Source organism: Dendronephthya gigantea, unplaced genomic scaffold (genome assembly GCF_004324835.1).
Source record: "Dendronephthya gigantea isolate DGI-Jeju-01 unplaced genomic scaffold, DenGig_1.0 000072F, whole genome shotgun sequence".
Lineage (NCBI taxonomy): Eukaryota > Metazoa > Cnidaria > Anthozoa > Malacalcyonacea > Nephtheidae > Dendronephthya > Dendronephthya gigantea.
The window spans coordinates 834,004-860,490 of NW_021163082.1; the positions used below are offsets into that span (position 1 = coordinate 834,004).

General features: G+C 36.3%; 1 protein-coding gene and 1 non-coding gene across 3 annotated transcripts; one reads left to right on the forward strand and one right to left on the reverse strand.

Moving 5' to 3' along the window:
- Window positions 1-117: 117 nt before the first annotated feature.
- Window positions 118-26,303, reverse strand: LOC114531439. Of its 2 annotated transcripts, none has more exons than XM_028553045.1 (25): window positions 26,097-26,303; window positions 23,998-24,135; window positions 21,202-21,311; window positions 20,116-20,208; window positions 19,730-19,861; window positions 19,511-19,639; window positions 17,437-17,565; window positions 16,806-16,925; window positions 15,855-15,977; window positions 15,191-15,313; window positions 14,300-14,473; window positions 13,533-13,709; window positions 11,943-13,222; window positions 11,249-11,390; window positions 6,888-10,535; window positions 6,510-6,677; window positions 5,994-6,266; window positions 4,757-5,149; window positions 4,135-4,257; window positions 3,635-3,748; window positions 3,146-3,466; window positions 2,553-2,675; window positions 2,138-2,458; window positions 1,625-1,834; window positions 118-785 (listed from the first exon to the last, which is right to left on the reverse strand). In XM_028553045.1, exons 1-24 carry the CDS (start codon window positions 26,186-26,188, stop codon window positions 1,626-1,628), a joined length of 8,655 nt encoding a protein of 2,884 aa, XP_028408846.1. In that variant the 5' UTR covers window positions 26,189-26,303; the 3' UTR covers window positions 118-785; window position 1,625. The 2 variants fall into 2 exon arrangements, with proteins under 2 accessions (XP_028408846.1, XP_028408847.1); XM_028553046.1 differs by lacking the exon at window positions 118-785 and adding an exon at window positions 817-1,420.
- Window positions 20,665-20,737, forward strand: Trnaa-agc. Its single transcript has one exon. It is a non-coding gene; the product is annotated as a tRNA-Ala (tRNA).
- Window positions 26,304-26,487: the final 184 nt, after the last annotated feature.

Below are 26,487 nucleotides of genomic sequence, written 5' to 3' on the forward strand. Positions count from 1 at the left end.
AATAACCAACTTCAAGTCTTCTGCAAATTTTATTTCTTTTGTAAATTTGTTATAAAAGACTTATTCAACAAAACTTTTAAAACTTTATTTAAAATTAAAAATTTACGTCGTCGTCATTGATGAATTTGATCATTTCTTGTAATTTAAACCTTCTGTGCATGTGAAAGCCAAGTGTCTAGCTAGCCGTTGATTTAAATAAACAAGAGCTCTTTTTTTAAGTTTTAACATCAGGTTTCACACTACGGTGATCTTAATTTGGATATTTCAGTGCGGTTACATAAATTTGTATTTAATACCATTAACTTGGACATAAAGGGTTTTACTGATTAATATAGTTCTTGAAATTCATAGAATACAGGAATTATAACGTTTTGGCGGCCAATATATTTGTAACATTAGGTGCACTCACACAATGCAGACTTCATAATAATTTACTTGTTTTTCTAGATTTACGACCGAAACGTTTGAAAACGGTTGTGACCAGCATGGGTTATTAATCAAGGTTTGTTTGTCTGGGTACTATTATATTGTTCTATCATTCAAAAGTAGGTTTCAATAGAATAACAACACTTCACAAAGAATAAGAAATATTTTCAAGAAATTAAAAGTAAATTTATTTAATTATAGTCTACCAAATGATTGACTATTTATTTATAGTCTACAGACTAAAATGATCATGGAAAAGAATGAAACTAAATCCCAAACTACTAAATTTTATCATATTCTAATAATCTCCCATGTAAATCAACGATATATTAATCAATGAGCATCTTCTTGATCGTCAACTAAAAAAAAAATATTAGCATAATGGAGTCTTACTGCTCTTATTCAAGATTTAATTAAAATTCTTTACACACATTACACAAATCATCCCAGAGCGAAATGTGTTTTATTGTCCTGTCTTATGATCTTAATAAAGAAGATAGGTTTTAATGTTATGTTTACGTCTAGGTTGAACTCTGGCAATATAATACCTCGTTCATAGCAAATATTGATGTAGTATTTCATGGTCAGTAAATATGCTATTCTTGTGACTTAGCTAAATATATTTAAGTAAAACTTCTATTTATGGCAATGTTTCCATATACCATGCACGCAATATTAACTGATTATTAATTTTGATAAAAAACATACATCGACCAGTGGCGTAACGGACGAACATTGTGCTCTCAATTAGGTATATTAGATGTGGGTTGTTAGGTATAATTATTAGATGTGGCCCTGCTTTTCGTCATTTTAACTAAGAATTAATTTAGCCTAAGTTAAGAAGCCTATATAATTTTACATTATAGATTTTACATTATAGTGTATTATTACTTAACTGATTAGCTCGAGTGCTTACAAATCATGTAATACATAATTGCTTCGTGCATATTCACAAAGAAGATGTTTTTATATGACTTTATATTTGTAGATAAAACTAAAAAAAGTCAAAGAAAATTAATGTGAACGTCAAAGTTTTACGTGATACATTGAAACACTATTTTCTGGCGATAGGTGGCACCCGATGGGGCGTCCCTTGTGTGCCCTGAAGGTCGGGGCCTTAGTTCTTGCCCTAACCTACCTTATGTGCTACGCGATTGCCATCGATTTTTTTCAACTAATGATGAAACAAAGTGCTCACCCTATTGTCCTTTTCCTTCACTTGCATCTCGGGAATCGTCATAATTTTCGCCGCTCAATGGTTCAATCTGAGCATGATCAGATTTGGATGAAATTCTTTCCGGTAAAACATCGCTTCGAGCCTTAGCTTGGCTTGAGTGAGAAGGGGTCAAGGAGGAATGGATTTTGGAAACTGTTCCTTTTTTATGACTTGAATCCATCATTCTTGGATCTAGTCAGCAAATACGATATGTTATTCCAGATAAATTATGTATACTTATTATTTCACGACAGTTTCACTACATGGTTATTTGTCATCGAGTGCGCTATTACGTCTCTGCACCCCAAATAATATATATGGGGAATATTATATAATAACTTTCGTCTTATCCATTACAATCTGCATCTAATGTATACCAGGGATAAAAAATTTAGATGAATGAATTATTCCCACTAGGCAAGTATTAAGCTAGGCAGTATATTATAGCAATTCATTTCTTTAAATTCTAAATAAACTCAGGTATATTCATATTACCTTCTAAAGAACATTGCACTCCAGCATCTTCAGAGTGACCGCAGTTACTGATTCCCCACCCCCGATGAAAACAACTGCCCAGATTTTGCTCACTTCCAGTACAACCAACCTCGTCTAACATTATTTGTCCTGCACCAGACGGAACATCTTTTCCTTGAAGAGCTCTAAGAGCATCCGGATAACCAAGTTGACGACAGGCAACGCGGGCGTCATTTATTTCCCATCTATCATCACAGACTGTTCCCCATTGTCCTTTATGGAACACTTCCACACGACCAGTGCCATTGGAAATAGATAGCCCTTTTAATCTAATATTCTTCCCTGCAAGTTATTGAATAAAATATCCACACCTTCGATTGCCACTTCGTAGTTTAGGCTGTGCATGTTCTCAATTATTAGAAGTATTATAACTTACCCATGCAAGTAACGCCGTTACCGGTATACCCTTCATTACATCTGCAAGAAAATCCCGCATCAGTTGTGGTACATTGGGAAAACCAATGACAGTTGTCCAATCCCAAAGAGCAATAATCGACATCTAAAAAAAATTATAATGAAATTACTGTTTTCGGTTGTAGTCTATGGTTTCAATATGTTTTAATTCGACTTGTCTGATTCATGCACTTCATATCTATGGTTTCAACTTTCAATATGTTTTCATTTGATTTGCCTGATTAATGGGCTTCTGAAGGTGGTTTTCTATTACGCCCTCCGCATTAATTACCCAAGTGAGCAAGACGCGCTTTGCCTCATTTGGTACACGAATGTAATGGAAAACAGTCTGCAAGCTGGGAATCATTTCATTTCTACGTTCGATATGATAGAAAAGTCTTAAAACCAGTGGATTTTTCGGTCTGTTGCAATAGGGTAGATTTTCTTTAAATTTCTGAGTCAAGTCCACAACCCTACACGCAGACACGGAGTTGGCTATCATCACCGCGACGTACTATATGGTGATATTCCACTTTTAGTACACTAATATTCGTGAAACATTATTTGGAAATTTACCTTCTTGAGTACATTCCACTCCAGCGTCTTCAGAATGGCGGCAGTCATGTCCTTCCCAGTTCGGATGAGAGCAACTTGAAAGATTTTGCTCATTGCCAGCACAATCAACCTCGTCCAACCATATTTCTCCTAAACCAGAAGGAACTTGACCTCCATGAAAAGCCCCAAGAGCATTCCGATAACCAAGTTGACGACAGGCAACTCGAGCGTCATTTATATCCCATCCATCATCACAAACTGTTCCCCATTGACCGTTATAGAATACCTCCACACGACCAGTTCCGTTTGAACTTGATGGACCTCGTAATCTGATGAATCTTTCTATGAAAATGAATAAAAATTATCTTGGTTAAATTTATTCGATATCATGAATACAAACAGATAATCAGGTGATGGAAACATGTTACCCAACTTGAAATGTGTCAGCTAGCTTATTTTAGTTCCCCACAATTGGGCCACATATACACTACCACGCTGTAAAATTCTTACCTTTACAAGAAGATTCGTTTTCGGCATCACAAGAACATACATACGATCCATGAGTGTTGGTGCAGTTCGCATTTGGAACACATGTATGAGTTAACAGGGAACATTCGTCAATATCTGAAGCAAAAAAAAGCAGGAAAAAAGTTGCACCACTGTTACGTTTTGTTGTAGTAATGACAGGAATGAAGAAAGCAATATGTAGTGCAGTGCAACGTAGGAATAATACAATTTTATCTAGATTACAAGTTTGCCATATGCATGTCACCTATTCTAGTTATTATTTAAAGATTCCTTTAATAACATAATTTCTAAAATTACAGCTATTTGATGTGTTCCGTTTACCAATTTCACTTCAAAAATTTCTAGGATTTCGATTTAATTTTGCAATTTGAGATCAAACAGAATTTTTGAAGCGCGCCCTGAACAAAACATCTCAAGAATAGGAATACGGCCCCAAAACAAAATAAGAAATCAATAGAGTTTTAGTAATAAGTGTCACTTACCAATGCAATTGATGCCATTTCCGGTAAAGCCTACATCACATTGGCACGAGAAACCACCAACAGTGTTAATACAATAAGAATTATTGCCACAGTTGTCCAAGTCTAAGAAACATTCATCTTTATCTACATAAATGGATTAACGATAATGCTCCAATTCATTATTAGCGTACTAAAATTACAGGAAATTGATTTTTACGAAGCGATCCCGATGGATACCGCTTAGTAGAAAGCGATCCTACTTTTTAGCGGCGATTTTTTTTCGCAAGCCAATCACATCACTGGATTTCAGATATCGCTTCGCGTCGCGCGAATAAATTCGCCTAATGGAAAAACGGGCTTTAGAGCGTGCTCTTTAAGATATATAAAGTCTCGGAAGTTGGATAGTGAATTGACAGTAGCCGATATGGATCTACGTACACGGCTTAAAGTGTGACTTTTTGTTTGCATTTAACTCTCTTGAAGCCATGAATATTTCAATAAATATACGTTAGTAAATAATTAAATGAAATTACTACAGTCTGAGTCATTTTACGAACGAAGCTAGAAATTGCTTGAACTTGCCTGTCAAGGAGGCGATCGTTTTTGGAGTATGGTATAATAACCAGCTATCGTAAATACTCACCTGGTTCAAAGGAGATCTTGTTCTCATCATCACAATGAGACAAACCAGGGCGAACTTCACTTTCATCAGGGAAACCGTCATTTTGCCAGAGGCCCAAGCACAAATCACGACTGATTGGAGCAATTTTCAAATGTCTCTCGGATGAATTGTAAGACCATCTGCTGGTGGTTGATCCATTACAATTATATTCAAGGACGACCAGTTTGTCTTCTCGAACGTAAATGCATTTCTTGGTATTAACTTCCTGAAGGACTTTGTGATTTATAAAACGGAAATGAGCTGGAGCGCGAGCCTTTGAGAATTGTAGAAGATCTTTGTCGTCGCGATGACTACGATAATGATGCAAATAGCCATGTGCATCTGATTTAACAAGGTACGTGTTGTAACGGGGAGCTAAAGAGAATAAAAGAGTAAACAAGCAAGAATTACGTAGGAAATACCAAGCGTCGTAGGTTGATCAAGTATATTGCATATAGCTATAAAATATGTCAGAGAGAAATTTTTATTGAATTTTCCGCAAATTTTGACAACATTGACTAGCTAGACACGTCATTGGACCGGTTGTCGGACTGTGGGTGTAAAAAGTTGCGTGCACTAGCCAAAACAGCCGCCGTGTTAAAGTTTCCAAAATCGGAAAAAAGAAATGTTCGTATTATATTGAAAGAAAGGCACGCTCATCCCATTATGTTATTTTGAAAAAATAATTTTAAAAAATTCTAGCAACGCACATTTTTAGGAAAAATAACACATGGTAGGATCAATAACGCTGCCAACATGGTTAATAATAGAGAGTTTACAAAATAATCACGACGCGGCCAGCCCGCGACGATGCGCTTGCAAAACAAAACAAAGAAATACCACACGTGAGACATAAGGTGTGCATAACGTTTGATCCAACGACTGCGTTGAAAGTTGAAATTCTTACGACGTCTTCAAAAAAAACATTTTCACGCCTTCTCGACCATATGAGAGAGTTTTTTTATAGCTCTCAATTGAAAACGTTTGTGTAAAAGTTATTAGAGTCCGTTTACACGATCCAATTTTGTTGGATCTAATTCATTCCTTACGTGTGGAATTTTGTCTGTTGTTATGATGAAGCACTACAGCGTGGCTCTAATTCACTTTCTCCTATATACATTGCAAATAAACAGTCTATAAACCATCCATCAGAATGATTTAGATCTGACAAAATTGGATCGTGCGAACAGACGATTGACTGCTACATTTATGACATCACCTTTGACATTCAGAACCTTCAACACAGCGGACTTTTCCATCGTTGGTTTTAGAGGAATAACAGATTGTCCATCGATTTCAAGGACTCGATTTGTACCAGCCTCGACTGCACTCACAGTCACAAACCTTTCAAACTTCCACTTTTTGTTCTTAACCACTGTTTCTGTTGGTTTCATGTAAACATTTTCCAGCAGACCTGACGCGTTGATCGTGACAAGAACGTCACCATGGTAATCATTCTCCAGTAAAAGACTCATAAAATACTTGTTTTCGTCTATCAAAATAAAAACGCAAAAAATTAGAAAACCTCCAAAAACAAAGACCTCAGAGAGAATTGAACAGGAATCAACAAGCCATTTTTGGTTGCCAGTCAAGCTCTAGCCACTATACAGCACTCAGAGTAAAATTACAGTACATAACTGTAAAATGACAGTAACTGCATGTATCTACCAGAATTTTCTGTATTATTTTAGCCACATTTTAGTGTGCCCTATTGTGAATTGTCATTTTTATTAACCTTTACATTTCTTCTTTTGGATAGCGCCTGCTTCAGCGGTTGCGAATCCATCAGGACACTTATAGCAAAATGTTTTACCGGCTTTTGGTTGATAGAAACCACGAGGACAAACAGCGCATGTTGCCGTGCCATTGATCAACACACCTTTGAATCCTGGCGGACATTGAGCTGGAAAATGAGAATTAAAGAATTATTTGATTATAATGATTAATGAATCTATAATTATTTGCAATCTTAATCTACAGGTTGTATAAAAACACGCAAAATTTAAATATTCATGATGTATATTCGATCTTTTCTGATCGAATATAGAGGCAATTATTCATGAATATTTCTTGCGAGTTTTTTGCTCCAACCTGTATGTATATACTGACTTACCACATTTATAGACCTTTTCGACGAAAAACTGGCCCTTGGGACATATTAAAGACATCTCCATGATAGTTAAAGAGTTCGCCAGTGCAGAATGATTAGAATTACGCTTTAAAAACGTAATATTATTTGCAATGTCGCTGTCAGCAAGTACATTCTTGAGATTGTAAGTTGCGTTGACTATTTTCTCAACTTCATAAGACGAAGTAATTTCCTTTGAATCTTTCTTTGAGGTGACATTCTGACCAATGACTTTAAATGTCCAGTCACAGACTTCGGTACGTTCTAATTCGTCATAATATCCTGGGACAATGTTACATTCGCCGAGTTTTAAATCTTTCATCAACTCACCAGTTGACATGCAATTCCTATTCTCAAAAGCCAGACGAGATTTCAGGATATTTGCTAATGTATCACGATAATATACCGACGTTTCATTCATGGAATACTTAGATATGACTGTCAATGACAGTTTAGCAACTGGTACTGGAAGACTGTATTTTAACACCTGGACAAAACTCAACTTAGAAATGGTGTGGCCAAACGAGTTGGAAACGTTACAGAAATACCATCCTTCGTGGTGGAGTTTTACTGGGACGAAGCTGAGATGAGAAAATCTCTCATTTGGAATTGACGCAAAGGAACTTGAATTTGGAGCCCTGAACCACCAATGGTAAGATGTATTGTGGGCATCCTTTTTAACTTTGCAATGCAGTGAGGAGTATCCAGATAAGACAACGTTGAGACGACGAACTGGGTGCAGAACAATCAGCGGAGGAGTGGCAATAACCACAACTGCAACGATTGAAGATGCCTTTGCGATGTGATTTGATGCATCACAAGAATAGTTACCAGAATGTGATGGACTCGTGTTATTGATTCGTAAGATATTTGTATGTTGATTATTTAAAACTTCACCATTGAAACGCCATTGATAAACAAGGAAATCTCCTGCAGCTTCGCAAGTTAAAACAAGTGTCTCGTTCACACCCAACTCGGTGAACGGTTCGGGCTGTTGGGTGATATTTGGGGCATGCGCACAAACGTCCTCAACACCACTCATGTCTTTAACGTCTCTCAAAAGATCTCTTGAAACATGTACTGCCTCATTAACCGACATATTTGATTTGCTGGTTACATTAAAAAATTTTCTCTCCAGATTTAGTATTTGCTCCCGTAATTTATTCCCATTCAGTGCACTTGATCCAATACTTATCTCCAATAAACTGTCAAACGTGTACTTCAGGCAATCTTCAAAACCACTGCATTCTCCAGAGTATTCAGCAAACATGCTCTCCATGGTTGCTAACCAATTTTTGTAAAACAATACTGAGCTTGAATGGACTGCACCATACTCGTTCTTCAAAGCTTCGTTTTGAACATTTTTTGCTTCCAACAACTCAGGATCGTTTTTAAGAGCTCTTATGTAAGAATCGTAGTTTACATTGATGTTATATTCCAATAACTTTTCTTTGTTCACATTAAAGTTTTCAAAAATGACGCTGTTGTTTAAAGAGAAAGATTTCCTTTGAACCTCTTCATTGCGAAGCATTTGCAGTTTTTCGGCCCTTTCAAAAAGTGACCTCGCCACTTCCTCCAGAGTTTGTTTGAACGTACTAAACTCTGAGCATAATCTATGGAAGGATTGCAAAATGTAAACATCGTTAAATATATCATTTATATTTACCGAACGTTTTTTTCTAGAAATCTGAGCATTTTCTTCGACAAGCTCTTCCAAAATTTCTTTGGCAATATTCCTCAGGGACCTCCCCAAGTTTTTCAAGTTAAGTAAAGTTGACAATTCGTGTTGTTTCTTATTAAACTGCAGCTTAATGTTTAGAAGTAATACGTCAGTATCTTGTTGTGGCAATACTTTCGTTTCAAAAGTAATATCTAATATCTTAATAAGCGATTTACCATTTTCACTCAAAGAGTTTCTCAACCTGGACAATGTCCTAGCCAAAATACCGAATATCCTTTTCCGATTCTCTTTTGTAATATTGTACGCCTTTTCAAGGTTCTGTGCGGCATCCTCGTATGAATCCAAAGAGCGCTTAGCTGAAAGAATTGTTATGGACAGTTTTTCCCTCCTCAAATTCCAGAACGAAAGATTTTGTCTTGCACTGTCTAGGCTTCCAACAATCATCGCTGCGTCAGCTTTAACTTTTGTGATTTCCTTTAAAGCCTCTTTTCTTGCTTTTTTACAAAGCGAATTCTCAGCAAAACAACTGACGTTAGCAATGAACGATGCACACGATAGATTGGAGCAACATTTTTCTCTTATTGTCGTATTAACCACTTTTTGTAAACAGGTATCATCACAGCTGTACGGAGTGTGAATATAGTCATAATTAAATATCGGCTTTTGGCAAGGAACTTCAGAATAATAACAATGCCATCCATGTTCGCTTCCTGGTTCAAGCAAACGAACTCCAGCCACTACTATAACAGGATTAAGCGTGACAACGCCAAGTGCCGTTACTAGAACGCCAGCCCAATTTGTCTGTGAATGAATTCTTTTACATCTTTCATTTTTGCAAATTGCTTGCTCTTCGTATGGACGCATACGCTCCTGTTTGCTCTTGTGACACGTTGATGAACACGTTACGTTTTTCTCAATAAATGTATAGCTCCAACATTGTGTACAATATATTCCTTGATGACACACTTTAGGACAGTTTTTCACCTCGCAAAGTTTGTTTAATTCCTCAGTTAACTGCTGAATTTCACCACCATAGCTGTCGATAAATTCAAGTAAAAGATTTAAATTTTCCTCAGCTCGAATTAATCGATGACTTATTTCTCCATATTGGGCATTAATTTCATTCATCTTCTTTCGCGACTCTTCCCGAAGGATCTGAACTTCCCTTAGACGGGATTGTGCGCGATTTTCAGTCTCCCCAGAAATATCAATTCTCTTTTTTAGTTTTGTTAAATACTCAGCTGTATATTTTTTTATTTCTTTTTCCAAAAGTCGGTCGAGGTTATCAGAGGCTTCTTTAATCTCGAAAACTCCAGTTGTTGTGTATCGCTGATCATTCCATGACACCAAGCTAGATTTGAAAGTAACAGATACATCAAACAATCCATTTATTCTCCCCATTGTAGAAAAGGCCAGGCCACTTTGTGATATGGCAACGTTTACGGCACTTTTAAAACCAAGAACATTAGCAATGCCGGAGAAAGAGCCCCCGGAATCAGCAGCTGATTCACGTCCAATCTGTAAATTTATTTTTGAACCACGATTGACTTTAAAAATTCCTAGTTTTTTCTGTGCAGTTTCAAAACGTTGCCCATATTTTCCACCCAACTTTGCAATAATCTTCGATCGAATCGCCTGCGACGAATTCTGGCATGAAGGATTTTCTAAACGCAACTCCACCTCAAGGTTGTCAAAGCGTAAGGCACCAAACTTAAGATTGCCATGGAAAGTCATTTTGACGCCATTGCTTGCTTCACGATAGCGAGAGTTCTTACTTATCTTCTCATGGTATAGTATTGCGCTAAGAAAACATGACATGTTACTAGGTTGATCAAGTTCAACAAATCTGTCAAGCTCTGTATGAAGAAATGGATTATATTCCATCGTGTTTTCCATAAATAGTCCTTGAGTACTTTGTTTCGTCTCAAGCAAGCAAGCATCTTCCACTCTCCCTGAAAATATTGATCAAATTGATAAATTCTCTCAAAAAAGTTACTGCATTGTCATTTTTTAACATCTTAAGGTAATTACAGAAGTGGGCATCAACTCAGTATTTCGAGCAAACACAAAGATCGACTGTTCCCAAGTTTGCGCTCCAACCATCTAAGTGTGTAATAAATTAGAGATTGCATGCCATTCATGTGAGAAATACCTCTTTCTTGCTATGTAAAAAAATCATTTGAATTAATATATATTATTTCGGCATGCTAAATGTTCATGGTGAAAGGTAATGTCCTCATCAGGGCAACGAGAAGTCACTGACTAGTCTCTATAAGCTTTCGTCCTTTAGAAAACCAGAACATCGCCCTTAAATGCAGGTATGACAATGTCATAGACATGTCCGAGACACGAGGCGAAGGCTTCCAAAGAGGCAATTCGATATATTTCGAGAAGTGTATCCATTGGATTTGTTCGATTTTAAATATGGGCAAGAATGTAAACATTACTGCATAAAACCCAGTGGCGGATCCAGGATAAGTCAGAGTAATTTGAATAAATTACTACAGTTCTAACTTGGAACCATATAAATTATGGGGATATAGATTTTTATGTATCATTCTTTAGAAATTAATAACCGATAGCGTTGTTATAAAAAATATTTTGAATTTCAAATTAGGCTGTGTAATTTATTCTGAAGACGTACTTGCTGGAAAAAATTCCTTACCTCCAAATGTTGCATAGCTTATTGTTCGTGCTATTTTAATAGATAATTTTGTCATTTTCCCTTCGACAATAAATTCCATATGGAGCGCAATTCTACCGTCGAGCACAGCCAGCAATTTTCGATCTAACAGAGAATCCATCATCTGTAAAACAATTTTATTTTTATGATGTATATGCACGACAATTAATAAATCTCTTAAAGGCCATGTTAAGGCTAGCTTCCACTCAGGAAAAATCTCCTTTGGATCGGAACGGACATGTATTTTTTCTTGCAATTTGCGATGCAATTCTACTTTTTGGCAGATGTAAATTTGGAAACTACGAAACTTTTATGTTGCAAGAAAAATATACTGCACTAATTTACATCTCTTAAAAGTAGAATTAAATTGCAAGTTCCAAGAAAAATTGCAAGTTGCAAGAAAAATTGCACGTTGCCAGATAGATATTATTGAGAAATTTTTTCTTCGTTCGAGAAAATATATTCGTGAAATAATAACTTGTTTTCTCGAGAAAAATGTAGAAATTACTTTCTTATTCATGATAACTTATCAGAAATATGTTTCCTTAAAATGAGAATTTTTCTCAAAAAAATGAAGAGTTATCCATCTAACTAATGAAACTTGTCTCACTTAATATGGTTCACAATTCAATTCAATTGCTCAATGTAAAAAGTCAAATGTTAATAATCTACTAACGTTTTCCAAGTTGTGAACGTTAAGGTTTAATGTTCCATCAAAGTCCACGCGAAAGTTCACTGAGTTTGACATTCTAAAATCTTTGCTAAACTTTGTGGCCATAATCAAGTTTCTTTCCCTTTTCGAAATGTTAGAAATGTTAGAAATTTGTAAGGAAAATATCGATAATGACCAACCGTAGGCTCGCAGTTTTTTAAACACGGAAAGTTTGTTGATCACATCAACCAGATTTGTTGATGGTTTCAAGACGACATTGTATGGAGGAGTGCCACATAGCTCAAGAGCAACGGAGAAACTGGCTTCACGATCAGGCAATCCCAATGAAACATGGTCTCCATCAACAATTAGGTCAAGATCAGGTGATATTAACAAGGAATAAAATGTGCCATCAGTCATTGGTTGGCCTGTAATTTTTAACTTCTCGAGTACCCGTTTTCCAGATAAGAAGTAAACTTTAAGATCATCTTCAACCACCGATCTTGATGATAGATTTCTTCTTAGTTTTACATCCAGCCATTTCGGAAGACTGTCTCGCACAACGTTAAGAAAAGACTTGGTTAGAACTCGACGCTTTATCATCTCAGCCAAGGAATACTTCTTTGCTGGACTGGATCCACAATTATTATTCAAACTCGATGGATTTCTAGATATAAACTTGTCACCTGTTATTGAATAAGGTATTTCAAATTTTCCATTGCTGAAACTCACAATGCCGTTAGTTCCTACCAATAAACCAAACATTTTCCGCCAAGGTCTCGTTGAACGTGCTGTAATTCGTACTTGTGAACGTGAGCATTGATGACGCTCGACGCTGTAGCATTCAGAAGAAAATGTCATATAATCTTCTTCGGAAATTTCCAAAGCTGATTTTTCAGAAGTTTCGACGATAAGCGCGTTTTTCTGTGGAACACGAAAGCCAGCTGAACCCGGACCAGACAAATGATATCTAACAAAATAAATCCCTGGTCGTCGGGCAATTATTTTTAAAGATTGTAAAGTGGTGGATTTTTTCTTGAAAAGTAGGTCAGGTGGATCAAACTGGACTCCAACACTTTGAGGTCTGAGGAACACGTCGTTGTCTGGTGGTGAAACTCGATACTCTACAGAAGTGGCAGTACCATCTGCGAATATTGTGGGATAGTCAGGTATATCTATGAATCCAGTTTCGCATCTTTTTCCCTTGTACCCAGTCCTCGAGCAGTCACATGAAAACTCGCTGGATGTTATATCAGTACACTCGCCACCATGGCGACAAGGATTTGGTTCACATCCCTTTTTTGCTAAATAATTTAAGTGGACAACAACAAATTGTTTATCGAATATGTAATACTGTAAAGATTGTGTGTATATAAACTCATGCAAATCAATTGCAAATTATAAAACCGTGTGATGATGTAAAAATTATGAAAAAAAGATTAATAGAAAATTGAAAAACGTTTCTAACTGAATGAATTAGCTTTATATTTCTTTCAACGTCCAATCTTTGGTCTTTACGGGAATTATAAAATTATAATAACCTTTTTTTTCAAAATCATTTTCAGAAACATGAAAGGACTGCATCGATCGGTCCTATTATGACCAATAACTTACTGTGGCATGTTATTTTATTTGGCTCCCATCGACCATCCACTGTACATGTCATTTTCGACGTCTCGTTAATATAGAAACCGTCATCACAGCCCGCTATACATTCTGAACTAAAAAGCTTGTTGCAAGGATGATAAATGAATCCATTGGTTGGTTCAGGAGGGTCTGGACAATAAATAGCTGAAATAGATAATTACCTGGTATTATGAGAAGAGAAATATTTCCTTCTCCTAAATCTTATTACTGCTTCATTGAACTTATTAAAACTGGAATGTAAAATTTTAAAGCAACTCCTAGTACCTTTCGACCAGAAAATCTCTTTAAAATCTTTTAAGAAATCTCTCTGGTAATTTATACTTTTTATGTTATTTAAGAAAGAAAAGCTAATTGCAATATGCAAATTGCATGTATAGATGACGTAATCAAGGAAAATTCCTGTGAGGTGGAAATCGAATCACTGGTTCACAGTTGTTCATTTCTGTATCGCTAATAAAGAGAAAACTATTGAATAACTTTAAAAAGTTCATTTTTTCTACTGCATACGCAATCTTTTGACAGCTCATCATACATATCTGACAGCTGTGAAAAAGCCATTTTCAGGGGTAGGGTATACACAAGATATTAATTCAGACGATTCGTTTTTGCCCTGTGCAAGTTTCAAATCTTTTGTGCATGGCATATTTTATTGAGTATTTATAAATATTTTTTCTCACCAAGTTAAGTCCAAGCATTGAGAATTGCGTCTAAGTAATGCGCTGCTTCATACTCACGTTCGCATTTTGTCTCTTTCCCAGTCCAACGTCGCGAGGGTGTGCATCTTCGTATGGATGAACCAGATTGCTTAAATCCGGTCGAGCAAGTGAAGACACAGGTATGTTCAGTTGTATATCCTGAACATGTCTTATTACCATTCATTGGCGTGTAAATAGGTAGACATTGTTTACCTAAACCATTGGCATGTAAATAATTAGACATGGCATGTTTAAATAAACCATTGTAAATATAAATAGTCAAACCTTATTAGGTTTAAACCATTGGCATGTAAATAGTTAGACATTAATATTGTTTTCCTATAAACCATTCACATGTAAATAGTTAGATATTGTTTGCCTAAATCAGGCAGCCAAATTTTTTAGATACGGAATTTTGAAAAACATGTCAATGTCAGTTTGGAAGAAATTAGAAAATGAAAATGACCCGCAAAAAAAATTCAAACAAGACGGCATAACAACACGTTTCTCGGTATTGTTCGGAACATCTTCAGAGAAATTATTGATGTTGTAAAAAAATAATAAACGAAACTTTAGCTAATAGATTTATATACTATTTTACCTTTGTTTTTTAAATAATTTGCTTTAAATCCATTTTTAAAGTACACTTTCTTCGTGCTTTGCTTTTCAAAGTGTTGCAATTTGGTAGTATTAAAATCAATTTCACTCAGGGATTGGGCGAAGAATATGTGCTGTTTACAGGTAACACGAATAGGGGTAAAATCGACGTAATGCCAAAAAATCGTCCTCACTCATCCTTATTACGACCTACGTTTTCCGCACATTACTCATTAGTTTTTTCAATATGGTTAACATAGTAAGTACTGCACTTGTGGCAATATTACACGTGCATATTCATTGAGCTATATTAGAGATGCATTAAAAAATTACCACTACAAGTTCTCCCATCTCTGGACAATTCAAACCCTTCTCTACACAAACATTCGTAAGATCCGTGTGTATTCTTGCAATCTTGATCACAACCATGCTTTCCACTGGAGCATTCATCAATATCTTTAGTTAAAACCATTGAATATTTTAATACCGAAGTTGAAGAAATCTTTAGCTAGAAAGATGGGTTTTACCGATGTTTTACTTTAGAAAACAATGCATAATTTCATGCGTGTACTGATAGCATCTTTACGTTTTTTACAAAATATTTCTGTGCTGGCACGTTTATATCAATGTAAATTTCTAACTATTCCCAATGGTAAAAAAGTTAAGACAAAAAAACATACAAATATCATACCAAGGTATTTTGCCGCATGCACTCTTAAATGAAAAATAGATGGTTTAAAAGTCTGCAGCTGGTGTTTGAATTTCTGCTTGTACTGCAAATGGTTTGAGAAAATGTCCGGGATGTTAGATTAATGAATATTAATGAAGTTTGTTTGTTAAGGCCCATTTACACTATGAGATGCATCGTATGCAATTTATCGATTTATTGTGGCATACATCTTCTTAAGCTTTCGCATTCGTCAGAATGATATAATTGCATACAACTCATCGTATAGTTTAAATAGGCCTGTGCGCTTTTATCAGTATCAACAATTACCTATGCAATGTTTTTCATCCCAAGTTAAGTGATATCCTTTATTGCAACTGCAGTTAAAACCGCCATCTTTGTTGGTGCAGATCTGAGAACATCCATCTTTCTTCTCAAAACATTCATCTATATCTATTTAAATCAACAACATAAAACATATGGTGGTAAAATGTTTATAAAATTATACCATCAATCATCGTGTCATCATGGTTTTACTATACTTGTGTCTGATATAATTATAACAAAACAAGGGTGAATTTCGTTTTAGACCAATCAGCAAGTTGTTTACATTTTCAATAACCGGATCAGAAGACATAAATTTTGACCACCTCCGGTAAAAAGGTACCTTATTAATTTTACCATTTTACATGAAATGATTAAAAATTTGGGCATTCTGATTGGCTTTGTCTACAAAATAAAAACAAATAATTATGCGGATTAGTATAAAACAAAATTCCCCAAAGTTATACAGCAAGCTTTACACCTGTATTCAAAAAGTTTACTCACACTCACACTCATTGAGTGTGACATAAATATTTTGTTAATGCTGGTCAATGAGAAAGTTCTTTCTGAATAGGTGGAAAGATTTAAGGTAAAACACTAAAAATCAAGCTCCTATACGACTGGCAATAACGTCATGGAAACGTTATGAGAAGTTTAAGATCTCCCACTTCATGAGTTTGAGTGTGAGTGAGCTTTTACAATACAGGCGTTAGTGTTCCTTCTCCCTTACTTTTAGCCGCTACATAACATGTTTTAAATATGGTTGCCATCGAAACAATTGTCGCGTCTGCTTATATTGTGATTTTGGCTGAAAATTGCGTATAATATAGCGAAAAAAAGGATGCGTTTAAATGTTGTTTAGTACCCATGACATATGTAGCACATTTTGGTTACTTTATACGATATTCATTTTTCGACACATTGTGCTTCTTGCAGAAATGGAGATTTATTTCTTACCATCGCAATACATAAAGTTTTTTGAGTTTCGTCGGTATCCAGTATTACAGAAGCAATTGTATCCACCGAGGTAGTTGACACAGTTCTGTTGACAGTCGCTATTAACACATTCATCCACGTCTGAAATGAGAAAAAATATTAGTGTATGCTACTTATGTAAAATTTTAGGATCAGGTTCGTTATTCCTTGGCCTTGAGGGATGAAAAAATGTTGAATGTACCGGCATTATACTGAAAAAATACACCATACACCAGTCTAAAGATATATTTCAACAATTCCTTGTCGATAATCAATTCATTTCCATTGGGCATAAAAGCAGGGTCGATTTCTTTAAAAAATGATTACTTAAAGAGGTGATTTGTAGGGCGCAAACTAACGCAGTAATTGGGGGGGAGTAACATTCATAAAATCTAATTTTTTTCAAAATTTTGTTTGTTTGTTTTTTTATTTTGGCCAAAACAAATTAATATATGAACATGCACCACGCCCTAATTATCGCATCTAATTTCGCACTGCAGCCGGATATCATGAAGGTTCAAGTCATTGACAAGCAGTTTACTCCGATTTCCTATATTAATTTTATTTACATGCGCGCTAAGAACTATTAATGAATTTGGAATTGATTTACTACCTTTGCATGTTTTCCCGTCAGCAGCAAGATAATATCCAGCTTGGCAAGTGCATATAAAACTTCCAACGGTGTTTTGACAACCAGCTTTGTAATCGCAGTCGTTTTGATACGTTTTGCATTCATCAACATCTATGAAATACAACAACGTTAACTCTTTACAGGAATTTATTTTAAAATATTTTGTTTTTGGCGTCGAATTGCCGTTCTAAATGTTTATGGTCTCTACACTCTATGAAATAAAACACAGTCAATTGTTCAGCATCTACACGTGTTAAGTCGATGGAATAATTTTCACATCAATTAAATTGACCGCTTAAAGTGCCTATATCATTTGTGGGATCTTTACGGATTTGAATAGAGCTTGAAAAATTAGTTTATAAGTTCTACAACCCTTTTTGATATAATTAAATAGTTTCGGAAATATTTACATCTAATAAACATGACGATTTGCCTAAATTTCCGTCGTGCTCGGGGGCCTGGGACTCAGGAACCGAGTTCTTGTCAAACAGAATATAATCAATTGTAATTTTACTTCGATCTTCCAATAACGTAAAATATTTTGAGAAAAACTCGCCCAGTTACTACAGCCATACACAACGCACCGTTCCCGCATTTTTTTCTTGAAAAGCGCAAACTATATCGCCAGTGAAACTCTTCATGTTTACATTATATAAAAGACGGCGTGTTTGCAAATCATTCCTGAGTCCCAGTCCCATCAACCGACGTATTTTCGAAACTATTTAATTATATCAAAAAGGGTTGTAGAACTTATAAACTACTTTTTCAAGCTCTTTTCAAATCCGTAAAGATCCCACAAGTGATATAGGCACTTTAAATAACATATAAAAAGACTGATATCCCTAGAATTGTTTACTAAGGAGTTCTGGGACATGAATAATATAATTCCACAGATAACGAAATACCATTTAAATCCGACTAAAAAGAATGAACTAACCATCAAAAAGAAACTGACAAAGTGAAATGTACAAAGTCAGATCCAAGGAAAAAATTACACACATGAAAATGATATTCACACACGCTGGAAAACACCCGAACGGTTTATTAATTGACATGCACCGAAAGACGTGTGTGACGTTATAAAATTATTCAGTTATGTAAATTACGAAAACAAAACTACTTTATTGTGATTGGTTAGATGAATGATAATTAAAATAATGTCAAAAATAATTAGAACTAGTTGTTTACAATGGCACGATTTATACGAGAGACGGATCATCCGTCTGGACAAACTTGGGTAAGCGAAAGATAGTGCGTCTTCATTCTAGTTCGTCTTATGTGTAAACACGGGCAAACAGACGTCTCATCCTTTTTCTTTTCACATATTCGTCTACATAGTTCGTCTAGATAAGTTTGTCGTGTGTTTATACGCAGACGGACCACTTTAATTTCTTTGAATATGGTTAACACGGACCAAATCGGGCCAATGACAGTGTCTTTTAGATCTAATTCCATATATATAACTACAGCATTTTCCTTCAGGTAACGAACGAATGACGAATCTCAGTCTCCGTTTTAGCCTTCCATCAACCTCGCAAGCCATGCAGGCTTTTCTAACTACGCTTCGCGGCTGAAGAACCGCCAGGACATTCGAGGCAAAAAAAATTCCAAACAAATAATTTGCTTTGGTTAATATTAGAATATGAACAATTTCTGATCGAGAAATGTAAACAAGCAAGAAATATCATGACTTTAGATCCTCGTTCCATTTTATCTACTAGTGCGTTGAAACAGGCTGTTATGCGCTCGATATTCAGTCTCTATGAACACGCTGTTTTAACCGGATGTGATTTGTGCGCTACTTGTGTTCCACCCATCCCACATGGGAGAAGTTTACAAAACAATCACGTGCCAGCCTGAAGCAGGGTTTTCGCCGCAGCGTAGGCCCTGGAGTCTAGGTAGAAATGCCTGGCTTGCGAGGTTGAGTGTTCATTAATAATCTTAACGTAAGTTTCGTTCATTTATGAGGCTATAATACTCCTTCTGCATGTGCATGTGCATACTATTTAAACATTTTTTTACAGTTTTTGTATTATACGAAACCAATGAGCTGTACCTTGACATGTCTTCTGATCACTGCCCAGTTGATATCCTTTCTTACAAGAACATTTGTAACTGCCTCGAGTATTATGACAAAATCCATTTGCGCTACAGCTGTGTGTGTTTCTCTCGCACTCATCAACATCTATAACGGATAGGAAAACCTTCAATTCAGTCACAGCTTTATTTGCGTGTAACAAAACCCATAATTAAAAAGATCTTGCAATTTTCTTACCGTTGCATGTTCTTAAATCATCATTCAATCGATAACCAGCAGTACATGTACATCTGAAACTTCCAACAGTGTTGATACAACGAGCTCTATGATTGCATTTGTTAGTTTCCCTTCGAACACACTCATTGAGATCTAAGAGATTTAGAATACCGGTATGACGTATAAATTTTCAATTTCGTGAAAAACAAATACTACAGTGTTGGATAGTATCACTTACTAAAGATTTTCATTAGACATCAGTCAATCTAAATCAGTCCAAATCCTTTATTTTTTCCATTTTGAAATGACTATAATTTTGGTCATGGTACTCTTACTATTTCATACTTGTATTCATTGTATAGGATTAATATAATACACTCGTATACATATAGGGTGAATGCATTTACCGCTTTGGCATTGAGAACCTCTCCAGCCTTGGTGACAGGTGCAAATCCATGGCTGTTTGCAATTTCCTCTTTTATTGCAACCAAAACATGCAGCTAATAAAAGAAATATTTACGAATTTCAGAAGACTAGTTTCCTATATGTAGGCTTATAGAAATAGAAAAGATTATTCAGATGAAAATATACTCAAAACTAGACAAATGAATACATAATTATTGAAATATCAATGTTTTTTTATATTATATATTATTTGAATATAGTTTTATACTCATATAAGTATGTACTGCATGGCCGTTTTGCGAAAATGACAAAAAAATTTGCTACTTCAGACGAAGGCCCTCAGGTCGAAACGTCGAGTAGTATTTTTGTCTATTTTAGGCAGTTGTTATAGCACATTAATGCTAGTTATTTGAAGACACTGCCACGCTGCTCCCTGGTTATAAAAAATTGTACATTATATGCGATGTTGCATTATCATTATCAATTTAAGACACACAGATTGGAAAGAACTAGACTCAGTTCCGAAATATCAACCACTCGAACCGTCTCTTGACCTTGTAGCTCAGTTGGAAGAGCATTGGACTAGCAAACCAAAGGTCGCGGGTTCGATTCCCACCGTGGTCAAGCTAATTTTTCAGCTTGCCCGGTTGGTGACTCAGAGTAGCAACATCCCATATACATTTAATATACTCACCTGAGTCTTTGCATTATCATTATCAAATTGTACATTATTGCTAGGGCGTGAGAAACACTTCGAAACAATTCGAACAATAAACTATTCATGTTTTCTTGCTAGAAAGCAGGGAAAACAAGCCGCTTCGATTCACAGTAAAAATAAACCCTTAGTAAATTCCATCCCAAATGGTTTCACTAGATACATCCAGGCCTAATATGAATGGGATAGCCGTGCGTTTACCAGTTCTAGATGCATTGAGATTGGGATAATCTTTGGCAACGATCCGGAAAATCCCTGAGCGAAGGGGAAAATAGACTATTCACCGAATCTGGCCCAATAACGGTTCGTATGTTCTTGTGTAACAATTGACCGGAGATACGCAAAACGTTTTCTCATTTCTTCGTGTACCTACCAATTGAGCAATCAGAACCCCTTTGTCTCCAGCCAGGGGCGCAATAATATACTGGCCTTTGCTTGCTTACGATTTTGTATACAGTTACATAGCGAGTACTGGCACGATTCCTAAAAATAGCAATATGATTTTCGTAAGCGTTTTAATTATGTTCTCCCATAGCCCGAGCACAGAATACCTATCAGAAGGACAACTCCATTGGTTTTTGGGTAAGTGGATTCGTCACTCAGCAAGTACTGTAAATGGAGGCAATTACCCCCCCCCCTGCCAACAGCCCCATTTTCACTCTGGGTAGGGGGGTGATTGCTTCTATTAACGGCACTTGATGAGTGATGAATCTGGGAAGAAACCACCGCCTGCCAACTGCCCCATGCATTTTTAATATTTGCGGGGGATAATTGCTTCCATTTACACCATTTGCCCTTCATTAAACAAAAAAAGAATGGCATTAACATAATTTAAAATATTCAGAAATACAAATCGGATTCTCAATAGCGCATTTTGTGCAAGTCAATAAGCGTAAAAACATATTCAATAGTAACAATTCGCTTGGTCATGCATTAAAAGTGAAAACCATTAATCAAAGATGGAAATTCAATAAGAATACAAAGCACATTCAAAAACACAAAAGACGTTTTTCTTTGAACACAAGAAACGTTCAATTACAGAATAATGTAATTTTAACAACAACATGGGTTTATTGACAAGCAGGGGCGGTTGTATCAAGCCTGTTAGTCTACGAACGTCTATCGGCACACAATTTTACTGTAAATATTTCGAGTATACACACGCGATTAACATATTTTTAACCATTAATGTTCTCCCTGGCAAGGCATCGTGGAATATAGGTCTGCATATGCCGAAACCAAGCTGCACATTTGGGAATTGTAATTGATCCAATATTTCTTTCAACAGCTTGAACAAGCAATTGTTTTCTGTATTCACCAAGGGGAAGGTGGGCATTTCGTGCCGCATTTCTGTCGGCAAAGCGTTCTTGCATAACAGGGCGTGAAATGTCTGCTTTAATGCTGGCCTTCAGGCAACTTATCGCTTGCTCGACAATATTTAGGAATGGTGAGTATGGTGGCAATTTGCGTAGATGTACGTTGTCTCTTGGCTGCTCGGGTCGGCGATGTGCTGGTGCTCCATCAAAAATGAGATATTGAGTTTCATTTTCATCAAGGTGGGCAGCAGTACCTTCAAGAAACTCAGTGAAGGAATCTCTGGTCATTCCACCAACCTGAATGGTGTGATGCACCAAACCAAACACTTGAGATACCGCGAGGCAAATGGTAAGATTGCGTCCCTTCTGCCCGCATACTTGGCGATAAGCACGCTCTCCAACTCGAGCCCGTCCTTGACTTCTGGCTGTCCATATATTGAAGCCACATTCGTCGATGAATACAGGATGATGAATATTCGCCTCCTCTAAGAACCAGTTAGCATATTCGTGGCGTCCCTCGATAACATCTGGTCTGTTACGATCAGCTGGAAGTATTCGCGATAGCTTTAACGAGTATAGCATTCCATCCAAATGTTTACCAATAGTTCTTTCATGAACTTGTGGCTTCTCAGGCATTCGACGTCGTAATTCTGCATTTATGGCCCGTAGTGACAAAGTGCAATCTTCATCTACTATTCTTCGCACACATCTTGTCATGTCTGCATCAAATCGAACATTGAGGCGTCCTCCACGTGGTTGTTCTTCAATTCGTCCTTCTCGCAGATATCGAGCAACTATACTCCTGGCAGTTGAACGATTTATTGCTAAAGTTTCAGCCAAAGCCAGGTAGGCCTGATCCTGTTCTTCGAATGCTCTAACCAACCGTTCTTTGTCTTGTTGTGATATTCTTCGACGTTGTGCCATTCTGACAGTACTTCGACGTGTAACAAACTCGCAAAAATGCCCAAGATGATGTCGAACGAAACGATTTTTATCGAAGATTCCCAATGGATCATTTTCCGCTTGCGCAACGCTTTTTTACGAGTATATATTTGTGTTCATAACAACCTTAATGAAATTACTTTATTCTCTAATTGAAGGTTTATTGTGTTCAAACGAATTTTCGTATTTTGCGTTTTTGAAAGTACTTTGTATTCTTATTGAATTTCCATCTTTGACTAATGGTTTTCAGCTTTAACACATGACCGAACAAATTGTTAATATCGAATATCTTTTTACGCTTATTGACTTGCACAAAATGCGCTATTGAGATTCCGATTTGTATTTCTGAATATTCTAAATTATGTTAATGCAATTCTTTTTTTGTTTAATGAAGGGCAAATGGTGTACGATACTTGTTGAGTCACGAATCCGGTATAGTGTAAACAGGGCCTAATGATATACTGAGACCTAAAACGTCATCTTTAGACAAGTAAAATCTGTACATGTTCTACTTTTATGTTTACGGTATAATTTAAAAAAACAATCGCTCTTTTCATGGTCTTTCGCGGCTTATTTACTTGTCACCTTCTTTAATAATAGATTGGTCGAATAGAACTATTGACTTTAATGTTGTAACTTAGCATCAAATGTGGTATAACAACTGCCTAAATAGGCAAAACACTTCTCGACGTTTCGACCTGAGGGCCTTCGTCAGGAGAGTTAGTATGGAGAGTTAGTCAGGAGAGTTAGTATCATTCTAACTCTCCTGACGAAGGCCCTCAGGTCGAAACGTGGAGAAGTGTTTTGTCTATTTAGGCAGTTGTTATACCACATTTGATGCTAAGTTGTTTGAAGACGCTGCCACGCTGCTCCTTGGTTATATTGGAATTTAATGTTGTAAGTACACTTACGTGCACACTTTTCGTTTAGCCCAGCAACCAATGAAACGGAAATTACATGTCATAGAACAGGTCTTCTGGTAGTATCGTACCGATGTTGATCTTCCCTCTGTCTCAAAATATTGCACATATCTCACGTTAACATTTTCCCTACAAAACAGTGACCCTTTTCAATTGTTATGGCCAGAAGCTTGTTGATGATACCATATAATTACTTACTTGGCAGTCATGCAATGGCGTAGAGAGGAAAATATTCCTGTATTGTGGAGAGGAAAATATTCCTGTATTCGTCTTATTCCTGACTGGTTTCTTTTGAAAGCGATTGTTTTCGCGCTTATTTGAAAATGACTATATTATGACATCCTCCCCCCCAATAGAGCTTCTAGGAACGGCTCTGTTGGCTTTGTGATCACATCTGCATAGGATACATTTTTTTGCACCGGAACTGGCCGAATGCACATACAAAACCCATTTGAATTTAATGATTTCCACATTTAGGCCAGGAGGGAGAAATCTAACTGGATTTGAACGGCTTTGGTTAAAATATTTGCATCATCATGGTAACAATACGTGACCGAACATGTTTGTGAAGGGCAACCTTGTAATGACGTTGCCCTAAATCGCCTTAGATCGGCCTATATAAGTTGTCTTAAATTGCGGTAAATTCCCTAGAGGAACAGTAAGTTATTTAAAGTGAGCAAAAATTGTTTTGCATTATATTTTCTGGGGGTAAAAAAGATCTGTTCCAGCTTAACCTTTCACAACATATAGTATTGACTGTGATCAGCTTTCTACCTTTCTATCAAAAATTTGCCAAACTATGTTTAATAATAGACGTTTGTCAGTAACGATGTTAGTTCTCGGTAACAGGAAAAATACTTACAAGAAAAACATTTGCAAGCTGCTTACAAGAACATGCCTGTGCATTTTTTAATGAATGTTTAAATCAATTTTGAATTTTCTATTTTCAATGTCAGAGTCCAAATTAGAATATTCAAGATCCAGTTTTTTCTACAACACAACCGCAGACTAGGAATTGTACATGCACGTAAATATTCTCGTATCTTGTTACAGGTGCGCAAACAAGGTAGGGACCACACGTTGCTGTTGCACTGCTTGTCCCAACCTGTCGAAAAGTACGCGAAACAAACATGGTACAAATTAACATGATTCACGTAAATGTTGTAAGACGCATGTCAGAATTTTGAATACTTCTCGAACTGCGCGATTTCTTCTATGCAAAACAACAACTCAAGTGGCTTGATCCCTTTCAGGGTGATAACAAACATAATAAGTATGTGTATGTGCACAATGAAAGATTTTTGGAAACAATTAATCAACAGAGGGACGCTTTAATAAAACCTTAATGTCAATGTCAGTATCTCAGTAATCCTAAAAAAGATCAGATGAGCCGACCCTTCTGCCATTTCGCTCAGGTCAATATGTTATAAAGTATCAAAGCAATCACAAATCACAACTAGTTGCAAAAATGAATCTTTAAGGCTCTGTACACGCAAGTAAAAGTCTAAATCCTTATTGTATTATCTTTGAAAAAACTAAGAACTTAATCGGATCTCCGCATATTTTAGTATGTATTTTTTGAGATGCACATTAATATAAATTTTGTCATTTAGAAGCATTCAGAGTTCTCCGTGTGTGTACGTACGTGCGTAAAAAAACGCGTCAGTGGAAATTAAGGCCCGTTTTTTGCTGCGATTTTATGTGCGATAGATGTGAACGAGTAAATCAGTTACTGATGTTCAAATAAGAGCTTTCATACATTAAAGGATTCGTAACTAGTCACTCTTTCACATCTACCGAAAGAAGAAAATCGCACCTAAAATTGCAAGTGTAAAGGCGCCTTTAAAAGCACCAGTTTTTATGCACCAAAATCGAGCGGGAACGAAAAAATCAGTCAAGGCGTAAAAGTGCTTGACCACCACTTTTGAAGGCAACTATATTTTTCTCTACGCTTTACAGCAGATGGATTGTTTATTGTCAGGTCGCGCTGGAAACAACTAATACACCGGATATTACAGATTAATAGAACAATCTTCTATGAACTTTCGTTTAACACACACATGTGTGCATGAAAATCAAACATTCCTTACCCATAACGATCCAACATGGTCGAGCTAGTGCAATCAATAACGCTAATCACCAGCACCGCCACAGCCAACAACGAAAGATCGATACCAGGCATGATTAAGAAAATACAACAAAGACAACTTGTTGATTGCCTTTTAGAATACAGCAAGTCGTATTTCTTGAAAAATACCTTTTCCAGTCTTAGTTCAAAGGTTTAGATGAAAGCAATGACAGCTCTTTGGAGGAAAATGAAAATATATGCCTCTCACAGGTCTGAAGCGGAACTGTTACTAAATACAGAGCTTATTGTACCTAAACCGGATATTGAACGGTTTCCAAATAAATTTCTGCCTAACAGCTGCAAGGATAGGAATAAACCTGGATTGCTCAACGAAAATCGACTCTGTTCTCGAT